A 21,771-nucleotide genomic window follows, 5' to 3' on the forward strand; every position below is an offset into this window, starting at 1 on the left:
GTCGCGTATTTATAGGCTTCCGAAGGAGAGAATGATTCCATTGCCTCCGAACCACGCGAGGCCATGTGCCCTGGCCACGAGTGAGCACCTAGGCGATAGCAGGGAGTTCCACAGCATGAACAAGCGATCAGACAGGTACAACACTGGATATTGAAGCCGAATTGGGCCACGCGGGCAAGAGAAGACGTTCTATTCGACGGATTGCTTAATGCCTTAGTCTCATTCGATCCTGGTCTGATAGGCAGCTGGGGTGACATCGTTCGATCTCACCCCTCTCTCGCATCCAGGACAGACGAAGTGGGCCATTCCAGGATGGAATGACAGGGTACCAAGCAGCCAGTGATTGGTTTGGAAAAAAAAAAGGACAGAGCCATAGGATAATTAAGAACATGGATTCACAGGTTTTCTTGACCACGTTCCTCGAAAAGATGGAGAAGGGCATACCTATGGTTCGTATAAGGCCGACTGGGTTTGCTCCACAGACTAGTCCCTGATCCAGGCTAGCGAGTCCCTGTTGGTGGGGTAAAATTGGCGGCCTCCCGCAGCACGTGCGCCTGTGGCTGGCTCTGTGAGTCTTCAGTGAATGAGCCTGTCCTGCATCCTCAGGGCTGCTGCTTCAACTACCTTCATATCACTGGTCGCTACTATCCATCCTACAGGATCGCTTATACCATAGCCCAGCCCAGCCCTGACTCGACATCCTTCGCCTGACTGAGAATCGACCAACCAACTTCGGAGCAAATGTAAATAGAGAGTCAACACAGGATGCCAAGTCTAACAAGAGCTCTAGCTCTCGCCGGTCAACTCCGGGACAAGAATTTGGCTACATGGATGGCTGCATCTCCAAGCCGGGCTCCTACCTTTTGATCATCTGCCCAAGGCCGTTTGCCCTCAGGAGGAAACAAATCCCTATCCTTGTTATCCTTGGCTCAGGTTAACACTTAGTTGCAATGGTGTTCAAGCGGTGCACGTGTAGGTTCTACGCCATACAGGGCAATGAAGAGCTTGAGTCCTCTGTATCTATCATTGAAGACACAGTTAGGACTAAGATGCGACGACCATCGAGATCTCCGGAAAGAGAAAATCGTTCCCCTCTTGTCTTCATGAGCCCTAACTAACCGATCTAATTGGTCAACTGTATATTATTTCAGACCTGTTTCGAAGATTTATTCTGGCCTGCAAGAGATGGCACTCGAGTGGTTTGCTTTTCTTTTCTTTTTTCTATACTTCAAGCCTCCAAGTCAACGCGAGAATTTCAGCAAGATTAATGGGGATGAATACACAAAAGAGATCAATGAATGGAACAAAAACTTCATAAACCTCAAAAGTGCCTCGGAACTGTCGAAGCTCGACTGACATGGCATTTGCTTATCTTCCCGTCGAGGTCACGTGCGCAATTTCCATCCTCGGCAATTTCCCTTCCGGTCGGGGAGCCGAGCGACGAGACGAGTAACTTCCCTCGCTAGTATGATCACCTCCGATACGACATTCAGGACTTTCCTGGACATTGCGCAACCATCGAGCGACGTTGACGAGATCTATTCTTCTCTCTACCTCTCAACCAAGGACTTTCAACGATGATTTCACAATGAGTTCCACAAACTTCGCCGCTGCTCAGGAGCGGGTTTTGGAACGTCGCCGTCTTCGTGAGGCCGAAACGCGCTCCAGGCTTGCCGAACAGCAACGATCATCCTCTCTCAATCATGCCGCACTCCAAAGACTCCCGTACCCTCTCAACAAACTACCCGCGTCGGGAATATCGATATGGAATGCTATAAGGGGTCGCGAAGGTCTGAGACCTGCTTATCGCGTCGGCCAGGTGGACGCCGAGCTGTTGGATGAGGAGTTGCTGGGCTTGCTTAAAGGACAGGTTGGAGATGCTTTGAAATACTGTGGGGTTCGTTCTGCCATTCAACTGTTTTCAAGAAAACTATTGGCAGGTACTGACCACCAATCTCAATAGCCTTCAATGCGTGAAGATTGGTCTCATGAGATCCAGTTCGTTCTGCGTGCAGCCCTGTTCAAGCTCTCGATTTGGGATCATGATGCCTCATACGGTGCGGCGCTACAAAATTTGAAATACATCGATAGTCGCAGCAAAGGACCTGTTCACTCAGCCCCTACCAAGTGGCAGAAATCTTTGTATGGTCTTCTCACCGTTGGCGGTCGCTATGCCTGGGGAAAGTGGGAAAGCTGGTTGATCAACCAAGAGAGTGGCTATGACGAGGTGAGTTGCTGATCCTCTTCGGTCTCTGACCTGGAACATGGCTCATCATTTTAGCCATCGCGAGAGGTACGGATGCTGTCGCGATTGACCGATCTCGTCTCCGCAACCCACTCGATCGCCGCATTTATCTCATTCTTAGTGTTCTTGGTCAACGGCCGTTACCGAACATTAGTCGACCGTATACTACGCATACGTTTAATACCGCCGTCTGCACAAGCAAGCCGCGAGGTGTCTTTTGAATACTTGAACCGACAACTTGTCTGGCACGCATTCACAGAATTTTTGCTCTTTCTTCTGCCCCTTGTTGGCATAAGTCGATGGCGCAGATGGCTCTCTAGGCTATGGAAGAAAACATTATCAGCACTCAAGTCTGGGAATGAGGACGATGAGGTTGCCGGCAAACAGGGGGAGCTTGGGTTCCTTCCAGAACGAACGTGTGCGATCTGTTACAAGGAGAACAACCCTGCCGCCGCAAGCGAAAGCGACGCCATTGCAGCCTCGGCTTCGTCTGGGGGAATTATCGGATCGGCTCAGACTGATATCGCCAACCCGTATGAGGCAATTCCTTGTGGCTGTATATATTGCTTCGTATGTCTCGTACAGAAGCTGGAAGCCGAGGAAGGAGAAGGCTGGGTTTGTCTACGATGCGGGGAGGTTGTCAAGAAGTGCAAACCATGGAATGGTGATGTGCTGGAAGACACTCGACCGCAATCAAGCTCGGGGAAGATTGTGGGGTTCGCTATAGATGGCAATGCAGACACGAACAGCATCCATCGTGAGGAGGAGGAAGAGCGGCATGTTGACCCAACAACCGCATCGCGTGAGTTATCATCAGATGAAGTGATGCAAGATTCTGATCACTGGTCTACGATTGAGAAGGGCTCTGTTCCCGATTTGGATAATGAACAGCCAGAAGGCGCGAATTGAGCGTTTTAAGAGGATGTAAGAAGTGCTGTGAGCTGACGAAAGTCCACTGCAGTGCCGCTGAATTAGCTACAATTGAAAGATACCCCAGCAGTACAGTACATAACATCGAGTCTTGCTGCACCTAGTTAAATGGACTCATGCACATATGCGAACCTATCAAGGAAACCCAAGTCATCATTTTCTTAGCATGAGCATGCTTTTGTATTGTAAGAAACATCCACGGATGTGTGATCTTATCAGACTGCGCGGATGTCTACACTCTATCTTGAGTACAAGCGAGTATTGAATGAACTGCCCGGGAGACCCACTTGGCCGAAGCAATCTTCGAATCACAATCAGAGTGATTCCGATTACCGGTGGAGGATGGGTTGTTGTCGTCCCCCACACACTTCGGACACTTCGCCGATGGCGGGGTCGCCGCACTTCCGATCGAGGGGCTTTCCCCCTCATGACCTTGAGCCGGCAGCACGAAGGTTATTTCTGCATTAAAGTCGTGCTCTGCTCTCTGAAATTCACGCTCATCTCCAAGTAGAACTCGGAGGTTTCCGTGTCGATATCGCTAAAGCATTGGTCTGGTTCAATCTAGCTTCGCTTAACAGCATCATGGACCCCTCCCAGTCCACTCTCCAAGAAGCCAAATATATTGACTTTCCCGCTCTCCCAGCAGGAACAAAGCATGAGGATGGCACTCCTGTCCTGAACAGATGGTCTTCAACCATCACGAGAGGCCATGATTTCCCTGGTGCAAAGGTTTGTTTATCCAGTTTCAACTTGTTCACAGTATGGCAGCGATCGCTTATACCAGGTTCAATCTAGGCAATGCTCTATGCGGCAGGCATCCCTGACAACAATGCCATGACGAAAAGTCCTCAAGTCGGAGTTGCGTCTGTATGGTGGGAAGGCAATCCATGCAACATGCATCTCTTGGACCTGGGCAAGACGGTGAAGAAGGCAATCACGGATCAGGGTATGATCGGGTGGCAGTACAACACGGTTGGTGTGTCGGATGCAATCACCATGGGCAGTGAAGGTGGGTGCCAGTCAGGGTTCCTCTATCTACAAAACCGTTGCTAACCGAAGATCAGGCATGAGATTTTCTCTCCAAACCCGCGAATTGATCGCCGACAGTGTCGAGACCGTGACATGCGCCCAATATCATGATGCCTGCATTGCCATTCCCGGATGTGATAAGAACATGCCTGGTGTAGTGATGGGCATGGCTAGACACAACCGCCCCTCGCTCATGATTTATGGTGGCACCATTCAAATTGGCTATTCCAATCTTCTGAGAAAGCCCATCAACGTGTCTTCCTGCTTCGAAGCCGCTGGTGCTTACGTGTACGACACCCTGCGGCAGCCGGACGATGGAGGCGATACTAGCAAGTCTAAAGACGAGATCATGGATGACCTGGAAAGACATGCCTGTCCCACCGCCGGAGCGTGTGGAGGCATGTTTACAGCCAACACGATGGCCACAGCAATCGAGTCTATGGGTCTTTCGCTACCGGGCTCTTCCTCTACTCCTGCTTCTTCTCCATCCAAGATGCGGGAATGTGTCAAAGCGGCGGAAGCTATCAAGGTCTGCATGGAAAAGGATATCCGGCCGAGGGATCTGTTGACCAAACGCTCTTTCGAAAATGCCCTTGTCATGACCATGGCTTTGGGCGGCAGTACCAATGGTGTCCTCCACTTCCTTGCTATGGCTCGGACAGCCGGTGTCGATCTTACCTTGGATGATATTCAGAGGGTCAGCGACAAAATCCCCTTTATCGCTGATCTTGCCCCCAGTGGAAAGTACTACATGGCGGATCTGTACGATATCGGAGGTATTCCGTCAGTCCAGAAGCTATTGATTGCAGCAGGCCTGCTCGATGGTGACATTCTCACGGTGACTGGCAGGACGTTGGCTGAGAATGTGGCTTCTTTCCCATCACTGCCAGAAGATCAAGTCATTATTCGACCTCTCAGCAATCCCATTAAGTCGACCGGACATCTTCAGATTCTTCGAGGTAATCTTGCTCCCGGGGGTGCAGTGGCTAAAATTACTGGCAAGGAGGGGACTCATTTCGTCGGCAAGGCACGGGTATTCGACAAGGAACACTCCCTCAACGAGGCTTTGGACCAAGGAAAAATCCCTCGCGGCGAAAACCTTGTCATTGTGGTTCGTCACGAAGGTCCTAAGGGTGGACCAGGAATGCCAGAGCAACTCAAAGCCAGTGCTGCGCTCATGGGAGCCAAACTTACCAACGTGGCCCTCATTACGGATGGACGGTACTCTGGAGCAAGTCACGGGTTTATTGTCGGTCATATTGTCCCTGAAGCCGCTGCTGGGGGGCCGATCGCTGTGGTCCGTGACGGCGATGTCATCACTATCAACGCGGAAACAAACGAGATCAGCATGGATGTTTCTGACGAGGAGATTCAGCACCGGCTCAAAGAGTGGAAGCCTCCGGCTCCCAATGCCACACGGGGTGTGTTGGCCAAGTATGCGCGACTTGTTGGAGATGCTTCCCACGGAGCCATGACGGACCTTTTCTAGGCCTGGAACGACCTAAAATGACTTCAATATTTTTCTTGCTGCTGTGTAAGATAATTTTCGGATTGAGGAAATGCGAGTGTGCAAAAGAACTATGCCATATTCCAATGATCCCGCCTATTCGAGCCATTCTGCTCCGTACACTGGTTGTCCTTCAAGCCCCTAGCTTCCCACATGGGCTGTTAAATTTAGGCACCTGCATAATAGATTTGAAACTTCGATTTAGAGAATATCCCTTGAAGGAAGGTCGGGGCAGGCTGATACCCCGGAGGATCGCAATGGCCTGACCCTTTAGTGCCGCATCCCTCAGGCATTCCTCTGTGCTTAGTCAGATTACGGGATGCAGCGTGACGACATGAGTGGATGTGAATCATCGCCGGCAAATTTGCGACAAACAAGAATCGCCCCGAGATCCTCCACGGTGTTGCCCCCGAGCCTCTGACAGGCCCGTTTGCGTCTGGCACTCCATGCTGGCTTCCGCCGAGTACTGAGTTTCTCTCCGTACCTCTAACCTCCTAACCTGACTCCCGCTCCGCGGTTTAGCCTGCATCTGGTCCCTCTGGTTAAAGTTCGGATCGCAATCGGCGAGTGGTGTCGCGAGTCTGATCGCCTGTGCTGTCTACGCAAGAGTATGTCACTTCCGCCAACTTGCGATACCTTGCAATTCTGCTTCTATACATCCTCCAGTACCTTGTGTAACTGGCCACTGGGCTCACTTCGGCACATTGACTAACCGTACTCGCTGACTAGTTGCGACGAAAGGACCTATCGATACATTGCGACCCGTTGGAACAGCGCATAGTCCCATATGACCCGTCGGTTCCTCGTTTGGTTTCGTCAACCCAGCATTTGAGAATCTTGTCGTCATCGAGAGCCCCCTGATATACGAGTACCACTCCTTGCTTGATTTCATCAGAGACCGGTGGAGCTGTCAGATCCTCCAGCGGTGCCTAAACCCAGCCAGCAGACCAACGTGTTGGGTGCCAGACTCTCATTGGTGCATCCGCACTTGGGGGTGCACTTAAAGTAGCTACTAAGAACGGCGGCTTAGGTTCGCTCCTTACCTCAGACAGCCTTTCAAACCGGCGCAGGTCTGTAGCGCGGATCTATCTCGCTTTACGGCCGGTGATTGCCTCGATCGACCCGCTTCTTTGCCTCACTATCGACCCGGAAATACGGGCTAGCTGCCAAGGAGGTGCTTTTCTTTTGGCTCGTGGACGGTTCGACTCGCATTCCAGAACGGATCTTCGTCACTCCCGATTCTTGGTCTGGACACTAGTCGGCAGGGGATCCCCGGAACTGGGCGTAGGGGCTTGGAAGGACGGTGAGCGGGTGGAAGAGGTTCTACAGGGGGCTGAGTGACCCTTTGCTTCTCGTCAAATCATTAGCCATATAAGTCTCGGTGGCCTCGCCGTGGCGGCTGCCCTCGTTGGGGATGGAATCTTCAATCGCACCTCCGACTTCCCCTACCACATTCCGCCCTGGTATCGCGGAAGCTGGTGCGCATTTGCGTATCTGGGACACGGTCTACTCTACAATCTCTCAATCGGGCGCTTTCGTCTCATTCTATCATCTTCTTCAGGTCTCTCGTTGCGATGGATCACTGAATTGGGGCAAAATTGTGTTTCTGACTACCTGCATCGTCACAATGGTCGGCTGTGGGTACATCACTTCGTTCTTGCGGCGAAAGGGCTGGGGAGCTACTCCAGCCAAGAAGCGCTTTCGCCGCGCTCTGCGCAAAGACTACTCCAAACGCTCTGCTGGTACTGTGACTTCTTCGGAAGATGAGGACTATGACAGTACTGGTTCCCTACGCTTCGGCCCCGATGACACTATGCTAGAGAAACGGGAAGCGCCTCAGCATCATGAAAAGACCGAGAACGGTGAGTGACCCCATATCTTGGTTGCTCTCTTCCTGACTGACTGGTTACAATTAGCGCATGATACGGACCCGGGTCTTTTGAAGAAGCACTCGACATACCTCTCATACACAACATCCATCGCGACCTATCCGTCTATCAGGACCTTCAATCGACCTCATCCACAGATGGACAAGCTGCCCACCAAGCCTACCCCAATTCCGCTATTGGTCTTTGTACATGGCTTGGGTGGGTCTTTGGCACAGTTCAACCATCTCCTGACGAGCCTGTCCAATATTGGGCCTTGCTTCGGTATTGACCTGCCTGGATGCGGGTTGTCGCCATTCAAGCCGGACTCCTGGGATGCATATACCGTTGATGCGTTGGCAGAGCTGTTGGCGACAGCTATCGAGCAACACCGTGACAAAGAAGCCGGTCAAGGCGTGGTCTTGATCGCCCATAGTTTGGGCTGCTCGCTGTCTGCGCTATTAGCGTCTTCCACCTCTCAGATCGGTTCTGGTTTGAAAGAGCATGTTCTGGGACTCGTTGCCGCCTGCCCCCGTGCAACGCCGCCACCTCCTCATGAAGTTGCCCAATTCCGTCGCCTACTCCAGATCCCCAGTCCGATATTCGATCTTTGGCGCTACTGGGACCGACGTGGTGGCTTGCACAGTAGCAGTGTCAACAGACTTGTGGGTGCGGCAGCAGACCCCGATACGAGGGAGCTTCAAGTACGATACAACAAGCAGAGCAAAACCCCGGTGTGGAGGCGGATGGCTTGGGGAACGCTCCCTGCCTACGATAAGTCTGGTAACCCCGTCGGGGGTATCCCCGGTGAGGCAGTGTGGGCGGGGGTGGAGGTTCCTGTACTCCTCGTGGCTGGTGAGGCTGATGCAGTGACAAAGCCCATTGAGCTACAAAAGATTCTGGAATTTTTCGGCCAAAGCGGTCGCAGCGTTGACGATGGCGCGGGTGCCCTTTCCTCGATTCCCGATGCCTCCCAAATACATGACAAGGAGCCTGCTTCTTACGACCATCGGGCACACGAGGAGAGCTTTGGACTCGAGGTGCAGGTTAGCGAGAAGAAGTTGACAAGTGAGAGGGGTGAAGCGAACCCGCACCGGCGTGCTGTGAAGACTGTCATTCTTCCGGCGCCAGCATCACATGCTTTGATCTACGATCGTGCAACCTATCGTACTTTGGCCGGAATCATCCAAGATTTCCTCAACCAACACATTGATCACCGTCTCAGCATGGGATGGCAGTTACAACATCTGAACACCTCCGGCAAGTGGGACGTGAAGAACCTGGCGAAGTGGAAGAAGGTAAAGCCAGTCTCACAACGCATTGCCGATACATTCGTGGCTATGAAGATGCTGCGGGAGGTCGATGAGGAACACAATCCGGTCTTGTTCTCGCAGACCTACCGCGACCGCATTTATGCCGTGGTCGATATTAGCTACGAGAATCCGGTGTACAACCCAGCCTCGATGGAAAAGGGCGGGATTCATTACCATAAACATCCAACGGTGTCGAAGATACCTCCAACGCCGGATGAGGTTCGAGACTTCATCGCCTTGATCGATCGGTTGCAGAATGAGATTACTGAGAAGATGGAGAAGTCCGAAAACCAGAAAGGTTCACGTCCAGTTATTGGAGTTCACTGTCACTATGGATTCAATCGCACGGGATTTCTGATTGTCAGCTATCTGATCGAACGGCGCGGATACTGTGTTCCTGCAGCGCTCGAGGAGTTCGAACGACAGCGTCCTCCGGGCATCCGACACGAACATTTTATTGATACCCTATTTGTGCGATACTGTGTTGGGCTGAAGCGAGCGCCCACGCTCTGAGAACGTGTTGTGAATCTGATTTTACTGGCGCTAGGAAATGGGATTGATGATTGATGACAAGGAATACCATAGTTAGACTGTACAGTGAGGCGTTTTCATAGGTTCTGTAACATAATAGAGTTTGCATGCTGTTACCTAATGACAAATATGAGTTGCTAATCAGCCTGCCGAGGTGTTTCGTACTCCGTAGCGACAGTGGATAGTCGAGTTAAATCTGGCATTGACAGAAAGTAGTAGATCAGGCACCGATGATAATCTGCCTGAGGCTAACAAACTCCGGATAGCAACGAAGTTGATATGTCAGCCTCAGGCACCCGCCCCTTAGGGTACGGCTAGTCCCGAACAGGCTAAGCGAAGCGCCCACAGCCAACCGAGAGGCACTACGAGCGCGAATGTTGTGTGCGAATCCGAAATTTCGAGGCTTGAAACCTGACCGACTCTCAACGACGACAACGACGACCCATCCTCCCACCTCGTCCCTCTCTTCAGCTCCCTCTTCGATTTCCCCGTTCGAGGTCCACAAGTCGCAAAAATGGGTGGTGTCACCGTTCGCGATGTCGACGTAAGTCGCTTCCTTGTTGATGATGGGGAGAATTTGTCGGTTCGAGGGGACGAGCATGGATGGCACGATATGGCATGGCAACAAAAAAGGGCACACAGGCAAAGAACAAGGGCCATCGGACACATAACCCGGCAGCAATTCTCTCGATAAATGCCCGCGACAAATACGCAATGCGATTTTCGATGGGATAATGAATGGGCATGGATTGAACGACTGGGCGATATATTGGACAGACAGCACAGCACGGTTGTGTGGTTTTTTTCCCTGCTTGGGGAAACTACCACACTTGGACAATCTACGAACTACCACGGATAGGAAATGGAACGATTCCCCGCGATCACGGTGAATCAATGTAATGCAGTCCACATTGAGCATCATATACGAACTACAGATCCCCAAGGATTCTGCGACTCGAGACTAGCGACCGATCGCCCCGCGAACGACTCTTCGACAATTGCCGTGCCCTTGCCATGCCATAGAATGCCAGAAATGCACACGGACCAGACAGACTCCACCTGCAATGATATAGGAAAATCTGGGGGATGTGATCAGGCTAACGAGTTCTTTTCGATGATATAGGCGCAGAAGTTCATCGCTGCCTACTCTGCGTTCTTGAAGCGTCAGGGAAAGCTCCCCATTCCTGGTTCGTTCACCACAACACCAACCTGTCGCAATGCGCCAGGGTCAAAGGCGTGAGGGATTTGATCAGGGACTAATCTGTTTTTCTTACAGGATGGGTTGACACTGTCAAGACCTCCGCTTCCAACGAGCTCCCTCCCCAGGATGCCGACTGGTACGACCATCAACTCACCCAGTTCAAGACCTCGCAATTCCAGAGATTCTGACCTGAATTTCCAAACAGGTACTACGTCCGCGCTGCTGCCGTCGCCCGCCACATCTACATGCGCAAGACCGTCGGTGTTGGCCGTCTCCGCAAGGTCCACGGTTCCGTCAAGAACCGCGGCTCCCGCCCCAACCACCACGTCGATGCCTCCGGCTCCGTCGACCGCAAGGTCCTCCAGTCCCTCGAGAAGATCGGTGTCCTTGAGCACGACGAGGAGAAGGGTGGCCGCCGCATCACCCAGAGCGGCCAGCGTGATCTTGACCGTATCGCCAAGACCACCGTTGACGAGGAGGAGGAGGACGAGGAGTAAATTAGTCCCGCTGGATTTCGATTTTAAAATAATGAAAAAGTCCTGATGTTACCCCTCTCTCTTTTCTCCTCTCCCTCTATTCTCCCTCCATCTTCTTTCTACATTTTATTCACTTCTTTTGAACCCTTTTGTCGCTATGTGTGAGTGAGGAATGAAAGGGAAGATCTAGGGAGGGGAGGGACGTGTCTGGTTGGGTTCAACATATCACCTTACGTCTACCCCGGACGTTCTTTTCTTCTGGGCAGATACAAGGGACAGGCCAGATTTCATTGGAAATTCGATTATCGGATTTGAAGCGTGGGCATGAGGCACTCGAGATGACAGACAAAGACAAAGACAACCAACCAATGGGAGAGGATGAACTGAATCATGTGTTTTTTCTTATTTTGTCCTAAACCACCCTCACACCCTCGAATTTCAGTTGTTCATGCCGGGCATTTGCAAGTGAACAATCTTTTCCTTTTCCGTTTGATTTCGATCTTAGAGGGTGTAGTGTAGAAGATCTTACGTAGGATATCTTGCGATTTGGGCACCAGTCAGTGCGTCGTACGCTCGAGCCATGCGTAGACAGCAGTCTGGACCGAGTTGCATGGAATAAGCACTTTGGCAGCCCCCGGGTAGGAGGGTGTCAGTCTGAGGTAGCAAGCCTTGCGTCTTAGCCACTGTGAGAACTGGATGACAATGGCTCCTGCATGCTGCAGCCGTTTTCTTAATTGTCGTCTCAATTATCTTAGACATGTGCATCCTTTTAATCTAGGTTCTTTCCAAGGTCTGGCGTACCAGCATACTCGATGAGAATCAACCACACAACATCAACTAAGCACATCAAGGAACTGAAGTCCCAGGTCTAGATTCTAAATATCTTCCTGCACCCAGCTATAAACAATCCAGGATCAACCCTCAAACGAAACCCTCAAATCTACTTCCTCCCAGACTGCGCACTAGGATCCTACACAAGCACCACCGAAGCATTAGCCACGCTTCATTCATCCACCCAACCCCACCCAACTACACTTCCAAAAGGGAAGAAAGGAAACATACCAAATAAACCTGATAAAACCGCATCCTCAACCCCGCGCTCTCCTCCTCATCAAACACCACCCGTCCAGCCCAGGGCACCTCCACCTCATTTCCCGGATCATTCCGCAACACATACTTCACGGTCCCGTAGAGCATTACCTCGCGGTCGCCACCGAAATACACCTTCTCCGGGGTGTGTTTGCGCGAGGCGACGTGCGTCCAGAGGCTGTGGCGGAGGGGGAGGATTTCTTTTTTTCCCCCCCCCGTTTGTTAGTGATTCGTTTAGTTGGGATTAGATTGGGATTGTGGCTAGAGGTAGAAACATACCGTCCCTCCCCTTCGCGACCTTCGGGCCCATGATCAGCGTGGCGTCTTCCGTGAAGTTCTGGACGTATTGCTCATGGGCGGATTCGGTGTCGCTGGTGCGGTAGAAGGATTCGAGGAAGGAGATGATGCCCGGGGCGGTTGGTGGGCTGAGGGTGCCCTCCGTGGTTATTTGGTAGGTCATTGTTTTCTTGTGTGTGGATGGGTGTGGGTTTGGGTTTGGTTTTGTTGATGGTTTATGGGTTTGTTCGTGTTAGATGGTTATATTGAGTTCCGGGTGGAGATGATGTCAAGCTGGAGATGTAAGTTGACTACTCCGTTGAAGAATGATCGGGCCGATGAGTGCTGGTTATCCGATGGGCGGACATCCGATACGATGTGTGGAGGTCTCATCCGCGGTGTCCTTGCCCGTGCACAAGGAGAACGGATTCTTAGGTCCGTGTCTTCCAAATTTACGGTTGCTGGGAAGCTGAAAAGAAGGGGGGTCCGGGGGTTCTCCCCCGGAACGTCTTTAGAATTGTATGTGTAGGGGCGTTTAGTCTTCGAGCTGGCGTGGATGCTATACTAGTACGTACTGGCCTCCACTTCAGAATATACAGTGCATTGGCTATGTACAAACTCTTCGATTCAACATCTAAATCTTCCGGAAATCCTCCTCTGGCTTCTTGAAATCCTCCCAGCTCGCGCAATCCGCGCCATTGGGCCGGCTGGCCCGGATGAACTTGTTCTCCACGCCATCGATCTCCGTGATGGGCCGGACGATTTCGATGTCCGCTCCATAAGCCTTGGAGTACCAGAGCTCAGTGAGTGCCTCCTGTCCCGCCTGTTCCGGAGCCCTGTACAGGTGGGGGAACCGAGCCTGCATGATCTTCAGTACAGTCGAGGAGATCCGGTCCACGCTGTCGCAGTGCCGCAGCTTGAAGAACTCTGGGGGCTGCGCCGCGCGCATCTTCTCCTGGACGGTGTCGGAGTATTTGCCGACTGCGAAGAGCAGCAAGTCATAATGCATCAACGAGGCTTTGCCGTGGTAGGAACCGCCCTGCTTGGCCCGGTGGTAGAGACCTGTCAATGCTGCAATCGCTCCCATGCAGCCGGTGCCGTAGTCGGAGATGGGGAACGGGGGGACCATTGGAGTCGAGTGACCCATGAACTGGCCCTGCGCCCATGCAACGCCGCTCACCTGCAACGCAAATCAGCAATGAGTCTGCAACTGGAACGAAAGCAACTTACGCAGTCGGCGATCTGCTGCCAGCCCGGACGGCCAGCCCATTCGCCCTCATATCCAAAGCAGTTCTCATTCACAACCACTATTCCCTTGCCGCGCTTCTCGGCCAATGTGGCCAGCGCATCAGGCCCGTATCCTAGTTTCTCCAGAGCTCCCGGGCGGTATCCGTCGACGAGGACGTCGGCATCAGCCAAAAGCTCTTCGAATTGACGTCGACCCTCCTCGGTCTTGATATCGAGATCAGCAGCGTGCTTGCCCATGTTACCGTCGACCTGGAAGAAGGGTACATCAGACAGCTTGGGGCTGGTGATCTTGAGAACATCGGCGCCATATTCGGCCAAAATACGCGCCACCGTAGGACCGGCGATGATGCGGCACAGCTCCAGGACTTTGACGCCTTCGAGGATTCTCTTGCTGCCATTGCGACTGGCAGGGAAAGGTGTAGGGGCCAAGTCGCCGCTCAGACGGGTCACCTTCCATGGGGGTTGCTGGACGTTGAGTTTGCCCTAGCAGACAGATGTCAGCATCAAGGTACCCTCTAGGAAGGACTGGGGCTTTGTACATGTGGAGTATTAATGAAGTCCTCGTACTTGAGCGCCGTGACACCAGCCTGCCTCTTCTCCTTGTTCATCTCCTCTAACTCTGCAGCGGTGTATTTCTGCACATGACTCTCAATCACCTTGATGATCTCCTCATAATCAGTCAGATCCGGACGCTGACCCTCCAGACCAATCATGTTCAGCGTCGTCGTAGCTTCAAGGGAGCCATGAATGTGGAAATATTCGTCCTTGTTCTTGGTCTTGTAGAGATTCGCCGACATCCGACGATAGCCGTTCGACTGAGCAGCGAGCAAGTCCGTATCTACTACCATCAGCACACAATCATTGACGCCGTTGTTGAGTGAGAAAAAAAGTCTCCCACCTTTCAGCTTCTTCTTCACCTCCGGATCCAGCTTGGACAAGCCATCCACCTTGGCCATATACGCCTGGCACCCAAATGCAGTCGCCCGCTCAAGGCTCACCTTGACATTCCGCGCTTGACCCGAAGGCCCATACCTCAGATCCGCGATGGCGCCGGCGACTGCGCCCTCCACACCCTTCAACGCAGCCAACGTCTCGGTCTCCTTGAACGGAATCGGGTAGTAGATTTCGTCGTGGGTGGAAGTGAACGATACCGCGTCCCTGCGCTCCGCTACCTCCGCAGGCAGACTCAGCCGTTCCGCCTGATCGCAGAGATGGTTGAAGATGCGCCCCGCCTCGCGCACCGGCGAGTACTGTGCGCCATTATCCGAAGTAGCCGCCATACTCTTCTTTAACAGTTGCATGCAATTGTAACCTCTCTCAAGCACGGACCGACGATACTTGGCAATACTTGCTGGAGAGAAAGTACGTTTTCTGGGATCAGCCACAATAGAAGAAGAAGAGAACTCCCAGTTTTTGATGGAGGGGACGGGAAACCGGACCCAGATATATGTAGATCAAGACCCCCGCCAGAAAGGCGATTCTTCGGCAACGAGTTTAAATTGAAAGAGAGAAAGCAGCTTTACTTTGACGGTTACGGTGGGTTTGTCGTCCGGGTCCCATTCCGAGAGAGTATTGTTCCCGTCGGGTGGATGATGCTCGCCCGCACCACCGATCGGCAAGCACACATTGAGCGGCAAAAGCTGAAGAACAATGTGTCTCTTGTGCATGATTTGCAATATGATAGGCGATTTTTCTGTCTGGTCGCATCGGAGGGGGGGGGTGCTCTAACCCCGCAGGCAGATAGAGAGACAGGCTGATTTCCGAAAAGTGGGAACGAGTTGGAGAAGTGCTTTTCGGATGTGAGGCCGATAAGATCGGAAGCGGATGACGGTCCGGTCAGATGACGTCGCCGCGAAAATGTGATGCCTGAATTCGAAGGCGGTATAAGGCAGCCGTGATGGATCGTCCAGTTGGCGCTTGGGAATGCGGTGGCTTGAAGTTTTGGCTGGTTGACGGGTGCCAAATATGTATTTTTGCATCGTATATCGAAAGGCATCGGCTGGATGTCATGTTATCATACAGGGCAAACCCGTAGAGCCGCTAAGATTGGCTCTTTCAGACTATGCATTCTTGCTTGCATGGTGCAAAGGACGAGGTGATACGGCCGAGGATGGACAGCGAGGCCGATTGCTATGAAACCACTATGACTGGTAAACCATCTAGCACTTTGAGGCTTTGGTGTCGCAATTTGCAGTTTCATCCTGATCTGATCTCTACGTTGTCGTCATGCATGATTTCTACTGAATATTGTTTCGCAGAAGGCCTTGCTTGACTTGACTATTCTATTCGGTGAGCATAATTACACAGTAAACAACCCTCCTTAGCGCAGTAGGGATAAAGGGGAGAGCATGCATCAGATGTATGGAGTCTGAATAACTCCTTATAGTCCTAGTCCATTTCAGAACGGGACATGTGTCAATTTAGCGTGAGGGATGGTCTAGTCTGGTGGATGATTGACATGTCTTACCCTCTTATAGTATGTCAATCCATCCTCAGACTATTTGCCTTACTATTTTTATCTGACATTACATGACAGGGACTGTAAGTGTCGTGTCGTTTCTGTTACATTGAGTGGACGAGTTTCATACTTCTTTGAAGCAAAATGAAAGAGATGCAATGCATCGCATGCAACGGAGGGCCTATGGAGAGCGACCATCTTTGTGACATCCTGCGGCGGGATCAGCCTCCAACCTTGGATCTGCTAGCCACTACCCAAACCTGACATTTAAGCTCGCGATGAACTATGTAGTCAGCGCACAATAGAGGAGACTCGCTAACAGTAAGTTCGGTGGGATGTTGCAACGATGAGAGATTTTTCAACAGGCTTTGCAGAGCGGAAAGGTAGGTTCGTCGAGACGATTCAATAAGATGATTCTCTAGAATCACGTTGACCCAAGCCTAGAACTCGCGCCAGGAGATTGAGGCAACCTCGACCAAAAGGAACCCTCTCAAATTACCACTTACACTCCGAAGGATACTACTTACGACAACGACCTCGGATGGCTGGCAGTCACCCCTCCGTCTCTTCTTCATGGAGGGGTGGAAAGACAGGCAACCAGCCAGTCACTCAGCCAGTCAGCATACATCCCCACGGCGCATGTACAGTGCCCGATGCCCACGTGCGGTGGTCATGGCCGAGTTATCGCGTACCAGAGTTCGACCAGAGAAACCGTAGGGTTCCTGCCCTCACCAAGTTTTGCAGCCAAACCTTGCAGGCGCGGGGGGCGGGCGCACGGGCACGAGGCACCAGCCTTGATATGTCCGTCGATCGGTGGATTCGAGACCCAAGTGGAATTCGTTTGCTCGATGAGCCGGAGACCAAGGAAATGTTATTATTCCTGGGTTGTGGGCTGAAAGACCATTGACATCATCGCATCGAAGTATGTGGAAGTCTTGGGGAGGGGGTTTGGTCGGAGGAGAGAGGTTTGCGCGGGTATCGCAGGGTAACCGGTACTATAGTACTGTATGTAGTCTTCGGGACTGTGAAGCTGTCGGTTGTTGAGGGGAAGAAGAGCTAGACAGTGATCGGACTGCGGGGAGGGAGGGCAGGAGGGGAGGGGAGGGGAGCCATGCTGATCAGCTAGTGAGTGATTTACTCATGATCATCGTCAGTTCATTCTGTACGACTAGCACCGGAGAATGGTGTACCTTGGACAGACTCTGATGCACTGATGCAGCGATAAGCCCGATCGATACTTTGGAGGTACACATGCCGTACCTCCGATACGGTAAGGGAACAGAAGATGCGGTATCAGGGCTGGTGGCCCCGGATCCTCCCGGTGCAATCTCAAGCGGGCCCAAGAAGTGTCCGCCAATCCTCGGGCCCACGCCCCAACTGGAGTTCTCGTATGGGCCCCGTAAGGTATGGGGCGGTATGACGGGGTTGAGGAAGAGAAAGAGGGAAAGGGGAGAAGATGCTTTTGTCCAAGGAAATCCTGCGATAAGAAGGTCACACTCAGTTGGCATTTGGATTCTTTAATGTCTCCCTCTTCCCCCCTTCCCTTTCTCCTTAGCCCTAAAGCTGAAAGGAACAAAATAACCAAAAAAGCACAAATGACCCGGAGAGACACCCAGGTACTTCCTCAGTACTTGACCGCAGTGTATCATCTGCAAGCATACCGTCTAAAGCAATAGAACGGACATTTTCCTTCTAGCACGACTTGCAGCGCCGGCTGACAAGAGCATTCCATTGTGCTATTCTTACTACTATTATTGACGGACTGCAACCACCAACTCCTTGCGTTTCCTTTTCCCCTCCTCCTTCTCTCCTTCCTCCTTTTTTTTTCCCTCGACCAAAACTCTGCCTCTTCTCTGAATCGTCAAGGAACTTCTCATTCATCTTACGTTGTTTCTTGTCAACGTGAACCGAACATTGTTCCCCTGGACCTACTTGTCTCCAACAGTCGCGTTCCTCCCTTATCAACCCTACGCCCCTCTTAGCGCGTCGCATCGCATCAGGCTTGCATACTAAGTCCGCTCACCGTTGCGTCTGCACCTCTGCGATCTGCTGCCAACAGCTTACTGTGAGTCAATGACCCAAATCCTTCAAATTATCTTCTCCCCCCTCAGGCCTGAAATGGTGGCTTTTTGTTGGACGGCTTGTTTTTGCAGGCAGAAGGCTGGCCTGAGTTTTTAGTCATCCATCATTTCCATTCATTGTTCCATTGTTAGCCTGGCGCTCTTTGGTTGGTCGATCGTCCATCTGACTCATGTGATTACAGATCAATAATTAGCCACCGGGTTGAATAGAAGCATTCCGCCCCCTGTGTTCAAAGCATCCATCATGGCTCTCTCAAATAAGACATCCAGCATCGCTATGGCCCTTGCTGCTGGTAAGACCGCTTCGGTTGACATCCCCAAGCCTCGCCCCGGCTTTCCCATGGGTAGTCGCGACTTAACTCGCCCCGGGGCTCCTGCTTTGTTGCCTACACCGCCCAACTCTATATCGCCAACTTTGCCGCCTCAGGGGTTTCGACGCGAGCATGTTGGTCAGTCGGGCTATTCTCCGCTTGCCTCCTCGCATGTGGACTCCGATGTCGATCTGGGAGATGCGAGGGCGAACAACCTCGTTGCTCATGACTTTGATATCACCGGAGCTATCACACCTGGAATGCTGGCCAAATGCCATCTTCCGGAGATCATGTTGCAGCACGGTCCCTTGGCCATTCGCCATCTGATGGGCTATTTGACATCCTCTGTTCCCGGCTTCTCGATGATTCCCCCCGCCAAGGCGCGGAGACTGGTTGTGGCCGCGCTCGAGGGCCGAGGGTCTGATGAGAAAGGCGCTGCGACTAAAAGCAATGTGATCTTCGAGAAGGTTGGATGGGGTCGCTGGGATGCACGGCGCCGTGGTGAGCCGTTGCGAAGAGATGCGCAACGTATGAACATGTCGCCACCCTCCAGTCCCTCAGACACATTCTCTCAGCGGGGCATGCAGATTCCCACCAAGCGGGATAGTCTCCAGCCCTATGGTACCAGCGTGGCGGGTGATTCCGCCGTGTTCTCCTATTCGACCGAAATGGAGTTTGGCCGTCCCGATAGCAGCATGCTAGAAGACGAGGCGGACAAGATGTCTCTCGACGGGGATGAACGCGAGTACTGTTCATCATCCGAGGCTCCCGACGACGAAATGCCGATTGAAGACTGGGGCGAGGAAGATGTGACGGATGAGGAAGATTGGGCACAGATCGGTGCTGATGCACTCCGTGCGCGATCCCTCAACGCCACGGGCGGGCTCGTTCCCGGCAACGGCAGGTCGCCCCGATTCCGGGGAGGAGGGCCGGCACCCTCTTCACTAGCCAAATCCGCCCCGCGCAATTTACCCGTTCAACAACTCGGGTTTAATCCTCCTGACGGTCTCATGAACGACGGGGATGAGCGCGCTGCAGCTGCAGCTGCATTGTTACGACTTGGATCGATGTGATGTGATTCGCGATCAATCGCCATTGGTGATCCACTAGGGTCCTTGTGCCTTCATGACCCATTTTGAGGCTGGACCATTCCATTCTTAGTACATATATTCCTTGCTCTTGATTTTTAGTGATCTATGGGCCATCAGCATGCTGCACGAACACTCCCGAGTCGACAGGTTCGAATTGGGATGCATTTGGAGTTGGCTTGGCTTATTTGGGATCGATATCAAGGCGTTTTCTTTTTCTTTTCTGGCAGCATCGCTACGATGATGACGTGGCCAGCTCAACACTGACGGACGTGCAGTCAGCTTCGACATCCTGTTGAGTGGTGGCACGGATTTATGACTATGATACCTCCGCTGCTACCTTGACAGCACCTTCATTTCCTGCATTGAGCCCAAGGGGCCTTTCAACACACATACATATATACTTGATGACCAAGGATAATCACCACTCCATATTGTGCATACGGTTTAGACGGGTTCGGGAAACAGTCAAATCAGCTCTGCAGACACGTCTGCGGGGCCGTGTGGACATTACATATAGATATCAATATAAACAAACAACCTATGCTAGTCATAGCCAAAGAAAATATTCCGCTTATACTTCTTTGTGGTCAAAGTAAATACCTGCGTAGAGCTATGCTCGCATCTGAGCTAGTATATCGACATGCTGTTAATCAGACCTCATGACCATGTCAAGTAGCTCATCATACAACCTTTTCTTTCAGCTTCCTAGCACCCTCAACCCTAATACAATAAATGGGAATGTCCCGGGGGAGAACCCCCGGACCCCCCTTTCTTTCAGCTTCCTGGCATCAGGAGGTATCCCAGATTTCGATATATATCCAAGCACAATCACAGAGATAAACATAACCGTCAACTCAGAATAATATCTTTAATCTGCATAACACAATATAATCAACCTACCGCAACCCGAACACCACCATATACACAATAAGCAATACTCCCATCAGCCAGCTCCCACGCAACCCATCCAACCGCCACCCCATTGACATGCAACACCGAAGAACCCACCCAGAGCCTCAAGACAACCCAAGTAAAAGCAACCAAACCCCAATCCCAGCCCATTACCAGAACCCAAACACCCAATCCCAGCCCCAATATCGCCCAGAACCCCAAACCCAAACCCAAACACCCACTTACTCACTCACTCACTCACTCACTAACTATCACCAACCGAACCCAAACAGGGAAGAGAAGATCAAGTATCATGAGCATCATTAATCCGCTTCCAAACCTCGGCCTCCACCTCCGCCAACTTCGTCCCCGCGCTCCGGAGCCACGACTTCGCGTTCGCGAGGATCCCCTCGCCCTCGCCCTCGCCGTCGAGGTCGACTCGGCCTGAGACGCCGGGGTCGTACTGCAGGGGGAGCTGCGAGGTTGAGGTTGTATTCGTGTTTGTGGTTGAGGTTGTGGGGGCGATGGTCGGGGGTTGGTAGGGCGTTGGGTAGAGGGTTTGGTAGGGGGTTGTTGTTGCGTTTGGGACTGGGGATTCATTTTGGATTTGCGATTGCGGGTAGGTGGTGTAGTTGTAGCTGTAGCTGGGGGGTGCCTGTGGTTGTTGGGGTTGTGACTGTGTTTGTTGGAGGTGGGATGGGGTTGTGGGTGCTGGTACTGCTGCTGCTGCTGCTGCTGCTGTTGTTGTGCTGGGCGTATCGCCTGCTTTTGGGGGTGGTGGTGGGGTGGTGATTTGATTCATTTGGGTTGGTGATGTCGTTGTAGCGGTAGAGGTTGGAGCTGGCCCCGGGACGGGCTGAGCTCCCGGCTGTGGTGGGGGTGGTGAGGTGCTGGTGGTGTTCTCCATTGTTGGTGTTGGGGTGAAGGCTGCTGCTGGTGCTGGTGCTGGCGCTGGGGTCTGTATAGGAAGAGAGGGTATAGCGGCGGGTTGCGCGGTGGCGTAGATGGGGGAGTAGGAGGGTGCTGTTGAGGTAGCTGCAGTGGTTGTTGGAGGTTGCGCTTGGAGGGCCACGGTCGCCTTGACCTCAGGCTCAGGGGATGAGGTTTTGTCGGGATGATTTTCCTCTGGGTTGGACGCTTTCTTGTCCATGGTTATGAATGTCTAAGAACGTTGAAGCTATAGTAGCTATGCAAGTAAGGAGCTGTCGATAGAGCGACTACGATAGACG

At 52.3% G+C, this 21,771-nt stretch overlaps 8 protein-coding genes across 8 annotated transcripts; 5 read left to right on the forward strand and 3 right to left on the reverse strand.

Moving 5' to 3' along the window:
- Positions 1–1,475: 1,475 nt before the first annotated feature.
- On the forward strand, positions 1,476–3,181 carry BO97DRAFT_395242 (pex2/pex10/pex12 family protein). The gene is made up of 3 exons (XM_025694021.1): positions 1,476–1,897; positions 1,964–2,227; positions 2,282–3,181. Exons 1-3 carry the CDS (start codon positions 1,589–1,591, stop codon positions 3,152–3,154), a joined length of 1,446 nt encoding a protein of 481 aa, XP_025549124.1. The 5' UTR covers positions 1,476–1,588; the 3' UTR covers positions 3,155–3,181.
- A 444-nt stretch (positions 3,182–3,625) lies between these two features.
- On the forward strand, positions 3,626–5,754 carry ilv3B (putative mitochondrial dihydroxy acid dehydratase). Its single transcript, XM_025695610.1, has 4 exons — positions 3,626–3,746; positions 3,812–3,904; positions 3,971–4,184; positions 4,240–5,754. The coding sequence occupies exons 3-4, from the start codon at positions 3,974–3,976 to the stop codon at positions 5,691–5,693; spliced, it is 1,665 nt and encodes a 554-aa protein (XP_025549125.1). The 5' UTR covers positions 3,626–3,746; positions 3,812–3,904; positions 3,971–3,973; the 3' UTR covers positions 5,694–5,754.
- Positions 5,755–7,125: 1,371 nt separating this feature from the next.
- On the forward strand, positions 7,126–9,402 carry BO97DRAFT_436470 (RNA 5'-triphosphatase domain-containing protein; the record flags this gene model as incomplete). The annotated part of the gene is made up of 2 exons (XM_025697791.1): positions 7,126–7,573; positions 7,628–9,402. 2 exons carry the CDS (start codon positions 7,126–7,128, stop codon positions 9,400–9,402), a joined length of 2,223 nt encoding a protein of 740 aa, XP_025549126.1.
- Positions 9,403–9,822: 420 nt separating this feature from the next.
- Positions 9,823–11,568, forward strand: BO97DRAFT_407282 (40S ribosomal protein eS19). Its single transcript, XM_025695611.1, has 4 exons — positions 9,823–9,964; positions 10,544–10,607; positions 10,697–10,757; positions 10,827–11,568. The coding sequence occupies exons 1-4, from the start codon at positions 9,935–9,937 to the stop codon at positions 11,116–11,118; spliced, it is 447 nt and encodes a 148-aa protein (XP_025549127.1). The 5' UTR covers positions 9,823–9,934; the 3' UTR covers positions 11,119–11,568.
- A 410-nt stretch (positions 11,569–11,978) lies between these two features.
- Positions 11,979–12,787, reverse strand: BO97DRAFT_407284 (uncharacterized protein). Its single transcript, XM_025695612.1, has 3 exons — positions 12,466–12,787; positions 12,160–12,386; positions 11,979–12,067 (listed from the first exon to the last, which is right to left on the reverse strand). Exons 1-3 carry the CDS (start codon positions 12,644–12,646, stop codon positions 12,038–12,040), a joined length of 438 nt encoding a protein of 145 aa, XP_025549128.1. The 5' UTR covers positions 12,647–12,787; the 3' UTR covers positions 11,979–12,037.
- Positions 12,788–13,096: 309 nt separating this feature from the next.
- Positions 13,097–15,377, reverse strand: BO97DRAFT_472071 (CAIB/BAIF family enzyme; the record flags this gene model as incomplete). Its single annotated transcript, XM_025700097.1, has 5 exons — positions 13,097–13,642; positions 13,693–14,193; positions 14,250–14,548; positions 14,609–14,960; positions 15,234–15,377. The coding sequence occupies 5 exons, from the start codon at positions 15,375–15,377 to the stop codon at positions 13,097–13,099; spliced, it is 1,842 nt and encodes a 613-aa protein (XP_025549129.1).
- A 2,900-nt stretch (positions 15,378–18,277) lies between these two features.
- On the forward strand, positions 18,278–19,675 carry BO97DRAFT_151585 (uncharacterized protein). Its single transcript, XM_025690176.1, has 2 exons — positions 18,278–18,376; positions 18,432–19,675. The coding sequence occupies exon 2, from the start codon at positions 18,494–18,496 to the stop codon at positions 19,631–19,633; it is 1,140 nt and encodes a 379-aa protein (XP_025549130.1). The 5' UTR covers positions 18,278–18,376; positions 18,432–18,493; the 3' UTR covers positions 19,634–19,675.
- Positions 19,676–20,428: 753 nt separating this feature from the next.
- Positions 20,429–21,720, reverse strand: BO97DRAFT_407286 (uncharacterized protein). The gene has a single exon (XM_025695613.1). The coding sequence runs from the start codon at positions 21,690–21,692 to the stop codon at positions 20,847–20,849; it is 846 nt and encodes a 281-aa protein (XP_025549131.1). The 5' UTR covers positions 21,693–21,720; the 3' UTR covers positions 20,429–20,846.
- Positions 21,721–21,771: the final 51 nt, after the last annotated feature.

The sequence above is a fragment of the Aspergillus homomorphus genome (genome assembly GCF_003184865.1).
Source record: "Aspergillus homomorphus CBS 101889 unplaced genomic scaffold BO97scaffold_33, whole genome shotgun sequence".
In the NCBI taxonomy this organism is placed as follows: Eukaryota; Fungi; Ascomycota; class Eurotiomycetes; order Eurotiales; family Aspergillaceae; genus Aspergillus; species Aspergillus homomorphus.